Genomic DNA, 10,538 nt, shown 5'->3' with positions numbered 1-10,538 from the left:
TACCCAGTCTTGGGTATGTCTATTAGCAGCATGAGAACAGACTAATACAGGCTGGATCAGGGTCAGGGCAGACAGAAACCTCACCTTGAGCCAGGTGACCTGCGGTTGGGGCCGGCCAGTGATCTTGCAGGAGAATCGTCCCATCTGTCCTTCTTTGACCACAACTCGGCCCAGCTTGGTAGCAAACTTTGGTGGGCACTCCCCCCAGATGCTAGGACGGGTCTCCACTGCTGAAGCTGAAAATCTATCCCTGTAAGGAAATTGGCAGAGAATCCAGTCCCAGACAAGGCAGCAATTCAACCGTCCTCTCTCCACCTCACCCAAAGGCACTAAGTTGAGGTCAAAAGCCATCAAAGTGTAGCCTTCCCAGTTTTATGCCTCAGAAACTTTCTCATGCTCTCTCTAGAAAAATGTGTGGCACCAAAACCTATTTCCTCTACCTCTTGGGCATGCAGCTAGGCTTCATTTACTAGCCTGCCTTGCAGTTAGGTATGCCTGAATTTCACTGAGCTCTGGCTGAAAGCCTGGATTTTGGCCAGGAAACCATAAGCGGAAGAGCTGTATGCCACTTCCAGGGCCGACTCCTAAGAACCTCCTGTGAGGCTCTGCAGTCTCTCGTCCACTCTGCTGGTGAGATGCAGAAGGCCCAGCACGGGCTCAAGGGCACAGAAGATGAAGCTACAAAATGGAAGAAGCCTGGGCTCTTGGAAGATAATGTGGAAGGTTCTCCACCTGTTCCAGGATATCTGAATTGAACTTTCCTTGAGTAAGAAACAAACTTTCCCTGGGTTGAGCCACTGTGATTTGAGGCTTGTCCATTACAGCAGCTACTGTTACCTGCCTCTTCTGGGTTTGCTTATTTCAATCTTCTGACTATTGCCTTGATTGTTAGAGTCCACTGCAGACTCTGGCCACCTCTCCCACTTCCTTAGCATTTAGCAGCTGGGCCAGTCAAAGGGGCCAATCACAGAGGCAGCCAGGTCAGGAGGTGCTGCGTAAATGACATATCTCATTGCACTAGGCTCCGCACTGTGGTTGTTATAACCTAGGAGAGCCAAGAAGACTTACTCCCCAGACCTATCCTGCTCAAGTCAGCAGGAAAGCGATCCAACCCTTACTCTGTCTTGAACACCCGGGACTTACCCCAAAGTTTTGGAAACAACAGGTTGACCAAGTTGCTTTGCAAAACTTCCTGCAAGAAAAAGGGTTGATGAGTCAGGTCTGAGCCACAGACTTGGAGCAATGAAAGTAAAAAAGATTCAACAGCAGGGGTGGGTAGGATAGTGATGGTGATTATTAATCTTGATTGAGCATGGGCTGTGTCACTATGGATACTATGGTAGGTGTTTACATACATTATCATGTGAATTTCTTGCAACAGTTTTATGAAGCTACATTATCCTATTTGTTAAACAGATGAGGGAAATAAGATTCAGAGAAGTTAAGTCATCCACACATAGTCATAGAGTCAGAAACAGCGCAGAAATTCACCCAGGTCTGCCAGATTCTAGAACTCTCAACCACCCTGCTGAGTTGTTAGGTGGCATGCTCTACTTTCCATTTTGGGGATTACTTGGAGTGATCCAGGACCTCTCCAGAACATTTTCTCAGTGAAAGGGAGGGAGGGAGATGTCCACGCCTATCTCTTACCACACCTGTTCTTGACTGACACAATCAACACTCCATTCTTCCACTTAAGGCCTGGCAAGTAGCTGAAAGGGAGCAGGACAGATCACTGTAGATAAAGCTACCGCAGAGCCAGCACCTCCTGCAGTATCTGCAGTGCTGCCACACTAAGCACTGTCAGTCCTGGGCAAGGCGCTGCTATGCCGGGCACTGCCAGTCAGTCCTAGGTGAGATGATGCGGCTGTAGTAGGCGCTGTCCTACCGGGTGCTGCTGATCCTGGGTGAGCTGCCGCCATGCTAGGCAGGAAGCCATTAAATAGCAAAGCCAGCAAGGCAGCTGGGGTCAGCTCCTTTCATCCAGCTCCTGCAGCTGGGAGGGACGATTAACAGTGTGACCACGAAATAACTCTAAAGTAGTGGGAGTTTTATTTTGAGGGGTGTGGTGGGAGGAATAGGTCGTTTTTGAGATGATGATCACCCTGAAAGTTGTTCTCCTTTTGCTACAAGCTGGGGATGTTTATAAAACCCTGCCCCAGGGAGGGTACAGTCATCCTCTGATATCAGCAGACAGTTGCTGTGGGGAATTTGCAGGTGTTTACTGCAAAAGGGTAAACTTCCTTAACTTTGATCACATTTATAGGACTGTGTAAGAACACAGGTGTGGAGGAGAAAAATCATGGCTAAATATTTTCATCAGCCACACCTGGTTTAAGGTTCCACCAGAACCTTAGTGAAAAGGGATTAATAACAAACACTCGCATCACATTTAAGTTGTGGCTCCATATAACTGGTGATTACTATACAGGCATTTCTGTTTAACATTACTTAGTGAGCTATGTATAGCTTTCATTTTTTAAAGTGTTTTGGTTTTTGTCATTCCATTCTCTATTCAAAAGTAACTTCTAAATTGATAAAAGGAGAGATTTATTTTGAAAGGACCCAACTGACAGTCAAGATGCTGGACCCTCAGACGCTGCCGGAGGCAGAGCCAACTGTCCAGTCCTTCTGGAAATATCTGAGTGAGGAAAAACCATAAGCTTTAATGATGCTCTGCTCTTGGGCCAGCACCTCCATTTCTGTGACTCCATTCAAAGGAAAAAACGCTCAAGTTAGAAAAGAAAGTTTACACAGGTATTCGCTTTGATCTTGTTTGTAATAGTGAAAGTTAGAAGCAACATAAATGTCAGTGAGTAGGAAGAAAATAAGTAGTTATGTAAAATGTACAATTAGACGTCTTATTCTGCCATTAAATTATGTTGAAGAATATCTGAAACGTGCAGGTACATGTTAGGATACTATCTCATTCATTTCTCAGCACACTCCACATGGGCTGTGATCCTTTCTGCGCCACTGGGCTCCATCCCAACCACAATCTCATCAAACCCAATGGTTGACACTCTGTCTCCATCTCACTCAGAAGCTCAGCAGCATTTGACACAAGGTCCCACTCCCCTTCAAAGTGCTTTCTCTTCTAGACTTTCCTGCTTTTACCACGTTATCCATCTTCTCTCAACCTCCTTCTCTGCTCAATCTCTGCACGCTGGGGCACCCTAGGGCTGAGTCCTGGGCCTCTCCCCAGCTCCATCTAATTTCCCCCAGGAGGTCTTAGTCCCATAACTTTAAATATCATCTGTATGCTAAAGACTCCAACCCATATCCCCGCTGGAACTTTTTATTCACTCATCAGAGGTATCCAGAACAAATCCCAGCACATTGTAGGTATTTAAATATTTGTTAAATAAATACATTTTGTGCAGAAAAAGCAGCATACAAAATTACCTATTTAATGTGATCATAATTAGGTAAAACTAAAATACCCAAAGACAGGAAAATGACCAGAAGAAAAGGTATCATGTTATTAATACTGATTACTTTGGGGGTGGTGGGACTCGGAGTAATTTTACTCAGCTGTATTTTCTAAAACCTATAAATACAATGGTAAAGAAGAAACAAAACATGAAAAACATCATCTAGTTGCAAAAAAAGGGGCAGGGAGGAAGAAAGTAAAATCTGGCATCCAAATAGAGGATGGATAGGGCCTTCTAAACATGCTCTATACAACAGCATTATCCAGGCTCTAACATTTTACCACAAAATATCTGTGTACCATCCATTGCACTACCCACGCTACTATATCAGTCATTTCATCTGGGAATAAGGATTTCATAAAAATTAGACTAATCAACTGATAAATGGATAAACAAAATGTGGTGTATCCATACAATGAAGTATTATTCAGCTGTAAAAGGAATGAAGTACTAACACGTGGTACAACATGGATGGACATTGAAAAAGTGTGCTAAGTGAAGGAGCTCAGACCCAAAAGGCCATGCATTATAGGATTCTGTTCATATGAAATATCCAGGAGAGGCAAATCCATAGACAAAGATGGTGGTTCATAGTTGCCAGGAGCTGGGGGAGGAGGGGATGGGGAATTAATGCTCAATGGTTATGGGGTTTCCATCGGGGGTAATAAACAAGTCCTGGAATGAGACAGCAGTGATGGCTGTACAACACTGTGAATGCACTTAATGACAATTGTACACTTTAAAATGGTTAAAATGGTAAATTTTATGTTAGTTATGTATATTTTACCACAATAAAAAAAATAGACTGAACATTTTAAAAAGTCTTGGGAGCTAAGCATCTTAATCCAAAAGGCTTAAATTCATTTGTTCCTTAAAAAATAAAATAAAAGCAAAAACATGCCACTTCCCCAAAGAATAGCAAAAGAATGCTGGGGAGAGATACTTCTATGTCAGGGTAAGAGGGTATGATGAAAACATAACACATAAAGCAGTCAGCTAAAAATGGAACTGATGGATGCTTATTTTAATATGAGTTAACAGAGAGTTCACATCTCTGTTAACTCATATTAAAGAATTTGGGCTAAAATTACTAACAGGGTCTATTTATAGGAAAAATCTGAAGTTGCAAATTGTTAGATAAGGCAAAATTAATTTTGTAAAAGTATGAAAATCTGGCAGAACAGTAAGGTTATGTAGAAAAATAAGTGGAAAGGGGATTAAAGTAGAAATGCAAAAAATAGAAGAGTGAGTTAAGAGAATTGGTGAGGACAGAAGCAAGTTGCTGAGAAAAAGGAGAGAACAAGACACTGATGGTGTTTGATCTTAGATTTTTCAAAGACAAGTAAAAGAGAATGCTGGCAGGTCTTAGGATTGGGAAGTTCAGTGGTGGAAGGGATAAGGTAGACCTAGCTCTGTTTGTCAAGTGATACAGAAAGACTGAATCGGGTCAGAACATACTGCTCAAAAAGTGAATAATGTGATCAAAATTGAAAGGAGCCAAAATGCTTCTAAAAATGTGTGGCGATATAATTTATCATCCAAACACAGATTCTCAACACTGAGAGAGATGCAATTAATAATTATGCCAGGATAACAGGAGAAAGCTAGGACTGTTGCAGGAAAAGTGGGGAGCAGTCACCCTACTTGTAACCAACTTCAAAGTGTTTTTTGAGGATTAAAATAGTGGTTCTCCACTCTATCAGAACAAATATCTGCTTTTTATAACACATATTAACTGATACCCCCATGCCACCCTGATCAAAATTCCCTTCTAATCACACATACACATATGTGATAATTTCAAAAAGAAAATAAATGTAAAGCCTTAACTAAAGCATTACAGTGATATAGAGGGAAAGTAAATTATAAAAATGTGGATTTCAATATGCAACTGTTCAAGCATGACCATTTCAATATGTCAGTGCTCAGGCACGTTAGAAGACAATGAAATGGCTGATTCTTGCATTAACTCCTAATGTATGTTTAGATCTAAAAGTGAGTGATGAAAAATCATACTGTACAAGTAGCACAAGAAAGCGAAAGAGCACAGGTCTACAAGTGGACACTAGAATACTCAACTAAAAAGATGCATTATATAAAAAAGAAAGAAGAAAATAACTTTAAAAGAAGATAACATAGCAAGACAAGTTACAGACCACTGAAGTAGAGAACATTTTTAGAAAGATGATTAATGTATCAATGTGGTGTTAAAACAGTTCTCCGTTTTATGATATGGGGTTGAGCAGTAAAAAAGATATCACAGTAAAAGTTATCACAGGATTTCAAGGTAAAATCCCACCTTACCTTGAAATATACATTCAGTGAATGGTTTGGACGAAGAAACAGTGATAACAAGAGACTATGTGTTAGGATGAAAACACCAGTCATCTCTAAAAAATAATGTCAATACACAATCTTTTTACAATATAGATTTATTACTGTTCCCCAAAGTTTTAAAAAATGTGAGATGGCAATAAAAGTCAATAAGATGCCTACATTTTATGCATGTCCATTAACTTAATACTATTTGCTTCTAATATTAAGAGTTTTAAGTCTCTTCTGGTCCACATTTTCAGGGCAATAGTATAGTAACAGCACTATCTATATATACAATTATATGAGATAATTATAGATATAGATAGAAATGTTATATTTCATTTAGTAGAAAATTTGTGCAGAGTAAATTTTTCAATAATTTTGGAGCTATAGCTTCATTCCTTTTAATCTTCCCTCTAGACGATGACCATTTCTTCAGTTACTGGGCTTGTTTTACAATGTCTTGAAGACTTTTTTTTTTTTTTTTTTTGTATTATTGAAGACTAAGGAACCACCGATTTATATATTTGTGGCGTCTGTTCTGGTAGGACTGTGAGGAACTGGGAAAATATTCTTGCCGTGGAGCCCATCCTGTACCCCTTGTGCTTGCCCCCTAAATCCAGCAACTCTCCCAATTACTGAGAAACCAAAAGGACCACCATCTCCTAAGTGCCCCCTAAAGGGTGATACTGTCTCTGTTTAGGGCCAGTGGCTTAATAAAACCTCTAGAGAAGTGCCTAGAACCAGAATTTCTGGTTGAATATTAAACTCGGTATTGAAGCAAAAAGGAATGAAAAAAGTCAAAACTAAAGGTCACTGAAATTGCTCAATGTGAGTAACATTTTTGCAGAGATTCTCCTCTTTGAAGCACTCTGCCTTTCTTTTAAGGCTCAGATATTATTCTGGATTTTATTGTACATGTCAGCCTGCTTGTTGAAGCTCTGACTAGTGCTTATATATACTAGGAACTGAATCCCTTTCTTAGTACAGGGGATGAAGTCCCAAAGGCAGATACAAAGGCAGTCAACAAATATTTACTGAGCTCTTTCTACAGGGCAGACCTATCATGGCTCAGGCCCTGTGCTAGTTTCCTTACCCTGGGGATTCAGTAACTGATAAAAAGAGACATGTCTTGCCTTCATGGAGCTTACAGTTCTAGTGGAGAAGAAAAACATTTAAAATACCGATTTACAATTTATTTATTTATTTTTATTTTTTATATATTTTTGAGATGGAGTCTCATTCTGTCGCCCAGGCTGGAGTGCAGTGGTATGATCTCGGCTCACTGCAGCCTCCCCATGCCGGGCTCAAGTGATTCTCCTGCCTCAGCCTCCTATCTGGGATTATAGGCACCCGCCACCATATATGGCTAATTTTTATATTTTTAGTAGAGATGGGGTTTCACCATGTTGGTCAGGATGGTCTCAAATTTCTAACCTCAAGTGATCCGCCCACTTTGGCTTCCCAAAGTGCTGGGATTAGAGGCGTGAGCCACTATGCCCAGCTTTATTTACAATTTAAACACAAATAAGTTCAAGTATAAAGAACTGTGAAGCCAGGCATGGTGGTATGTGCCTGTAGTCACAACTTCTCAGGAGGCTGAGGCAGGAGGACTGCTTGAGGCTAGGAGTTTGAGCTTTATTGTTCTTTATATCCCAGCACAATGTTCAATAAAATCTGAGGAATGAAGAAGAGGCTAGAACTATAAGCAACTGGGAAAAGCCTAAATCCACAAAGGGCCAGGGTGGAGATGGGAGAAGGAGGTGGAGGAATATGAGATGGAAAAAGAAGGAGGCAGCCTCAGTGGCAAAAATCTAAGTTGGGCCAGCAAGGGCAACCCATGCATATTTTAGAGGGAAAAAGAGGCAAAGGCAAAGTGGATGGTGAAGCTAAAGGAGGAAAGAGTCCACCTAAGGAAATTTGGAAGTCATCCTTCAAGAACAGAATGAGGCTGGGCATGGTGGCTCACACCTGTAATCCCAGCACTTTGGGAGGCTGAGGTGGGTGGATCAAGAGGTCAGGAGTTCAAGACCAGCCTGATCAACATGGTGAAACCCCGTCTCTACTGAAAATACAAAAATTAGCGGGGCGTGGTGGCACGTGCACCTGTAATTCCAGCTACTCAGGAGGCTGAGGCAGGAGAATCACTTGAACCCCAGAGGCGGAGGTAGTGGTGAGCCGAGATCACGCCAAGCCAAGATCGCACCACTACACTCCAGCCTGGGCGACAGAGTGAGACTCCATATGTGTGTGTGTGTGTGTGTGTGTGTGTGTGTGTGTGTGTGTGTGTATGTGTGTGTATACATATATATAAAAGAATGAGACCAAGTAACTTTCCAGCTAACTCTTGTACACTACATGAGTAAGGCTGCTTCTGCCAAGGCAGTTTCGAACACGTGACTATTTTACAGCAAAGAGCCTGGTGGGGCAAAAAAAAAATAATATTCCTCTCTATCACATTTATATTGTTAACTCTAATGAGTCAGAAAAGGACAAAAACTCAGAGTATTTTAAGATTCTGTCTAGATTTTAAAAAATACGGCATATACCCCTAGAAAATGAAGAGTCACTGGGGAGTTTCAGAGGCTGAAAAGCATTTATAAGGAACATAAATGGGAAATATAATTGTAGGTCCTTCAGATGGGTAGAAAAGTTACATAAAGGAAGACAGTCAAAAGAAATAAGAAGAGCCATGACAAACATGCAGGAGGAACACAATAATTTTAAACTCAGCCAGTATAGACATGGACTTAAAACTTCACCAACGTGAAGATAAAAGGAATCTGAGATCTGTCCCTGAAAAAGGGCAGTGGCAACAAAAGATGGCACAGGGGCATTTCCTACGAATTCAAGGTGGCCCAAGAATCCTGGTGTCAGTGGCACCTCCAGAGCTGCATTAGTGGTCATCAGGGCTACTCTTCTCCCTTAAAGCTCGGGACAGGGGGTCATTGTCCCTTCTGCTGTCACAGTCTAGGTGACCCGCTGGCTGGCTCTGTCTGTCTCTTACATAGTCAGAGCCTTGGTCTGCACCGCAGTGGTTTCATGCGGGTGAAGATAGCAGGAGCTGTGGCACTGAGAGGTGGCTGGGGGCACGGGGGAGGTGTGCTTGGACCATCTGGGAGGGGAGACCCAGGCAGATGGCTCCAGCCCAGTCAGTTTTCAGCAGCCCTCCAGGTGATTCTGATGCATGCTGAAGTTTGAGAATCACTGTACTAGGTGGAATATATCACATATGTAATTAAATCCCTCCTTGCTACTCCAAGAGTGGTCTGTGGACCAGCAGCATGGCATCAACTAGAGGCTGGAAGTACAGACTCCCAGGCTCTGCTCCAGACCTGTGGAATCAGCATCTGCATTTCAACCAGATTCGCCAGGTGATTTCTGTGCACATGCATTTGCACTAACCAATCCTGTAAGGTGGGTGATCCATCTGAGGTCTGGATCTCCTCTGGGGGCTGCCAGTTTGGCTTTCCCTGGGCTCCTGAGCTTATGTCCTTAAAGTTAACCCTTTATTACCTGCAGTGACTCTCTGGTCCTTGAAGTGTCAAAGGCCTTCTCAGACTGACACCACTGGGGCTGGGGCACACCCACCATTTGGGCACTCACTCTACATCATGTCCGAGGCTCACTGTGTGGATGTGTGATGACCCCAGGACTACTCACCACCTGTTAGTCTGTTCTCACATTGTTACAAAGAAATACCTGAGGCTGGGTAATTTACATAGACAAGAGGTTTATTTGGCTCTTGGTTCTGCAGGCTGTACAAGAAGCATGGCACCAACATCTGCTCTTGGTGAGGGCCTTGGGAAGCTTACAATCATGGAGGAAAGTGAAGCAGGAGCAGAAATGTCAGATGACAAGAGAGGGAGAAAGACAGAGAACGGAGAGGTCCCAGACTCTTTTAAACAACCAGATCTCACGTGAACTAACTGAGCGAGAACTCACTCATCACCAAGGGGATGGTATTAAGCCATTCATGGGGGATCCACCCCCATGATCTAATCACCTCCCACCAGGCCCCACCTCCAACCTTGGGAATCACATTTCAACAAGAGACTTGGAGGTAACAAACATCCAAACCATATCAACACCTGTTCATCCATGTGGCTTTCTCTTTTTGTTCTGTGTAAACCTTGTTTATTCCTATTCAGGTGGCAGCTTCTAGAACTGCGCTATTCAAAACAGTAGCTGTTAGCCACTTGTGGCTACTAAGCACTTGCCATTATATTTGGTCTGACGTGAGGTGCGCTATAAGTGTAAAATACATCCCAGATGTTGAAGAATGCAAGATATCTCATTAACAATTTTTATATTGATTATACATTGAAATGGTAATATTTTGGATTTAATAGGTTAAATAAAGTATTTTATTAAAATGAGTTTTACCTGATATCTGAACATGTGGCTACTAGTAAACTTAAGATTACACAACACTGGGCAATACGGTGAAAACCCATCTTTAAAAAAATAAATACATAAGGCCTGGCACGGTGGCTCACACCTGTAACCCCAGCACTTTGGGAGGCTGAGGTAGGCGGATCACAAGGTCAGGAGAGTTCAAGACCAGCTTGGCCAACCTGGTGAGGCCCCATCTCTACTAAAAGTACAAAAATAGCCAGGCATGATAGCACACACCTGTAATCCCAGCTACTTGGGAGGCTAACACAGAAGAATTGCTTGAACCCAGGAGGCAGAGGTTGAAGTGAGCCAAGATCGTGTCAATCGTGTCACAGCTCTCCAGCCTGGATGACGCAGCAAGACTCTGTCTCGGAAAAATAAATAAATAAA

General features: G+C 42.4%; 1 protein-coding gene across 9 annotated transcripts in view; it reads right to left on the bottom strand.

Annotated features, from left to right (window-relative positions):
- The window catches only part of MYLK (myosin light chain kinase), a 220,904-nt gene that overhangs the window by 125,807 nt on the left and 84,559 nt on the right, over window positions 1–10,538 (bottom strand). For all 9 annotated transcript variants that reach the window (XM_001113525.5, XM_077993789.1, XM_015130014.3 and 6 more), the window contains exons 4-5: window positions 1,144–1,192; window positions 85–250 (exon numbers count right to left, since the gene is read on the bottom strand). In XM_001113525.5, coding sequence (XP_001113525.3) covers window positions 85–250; window positions 1,144–1,192 — 215 coding nt within the window. The remainder of the gene's footprint in view (window positions 1–84; window positions 251–1,143; window positions 1,193–10,538) is intronic.

Source organism: Macaca mulatta, chromosome 2, assembly GCF_049350105.2.
Source record: "Macaca mulatta isolate MMU2019108-1 chromosome 2, T2T-MMU8v2.0, whole genome shotgun sequence".
Classification (NCBI taxonomy): domain Eukaryota; kingdom Metazoa; phylum Chordata; class Mammalia; order Primates; family Cercopithecidae; genus Macaca; species Macaca mulatta.
The sequence above is the reverse complement of the archived record's forward strand: the minus strand, read 5'-3'. Positions and strand labels throughout refer to the sequence as shown.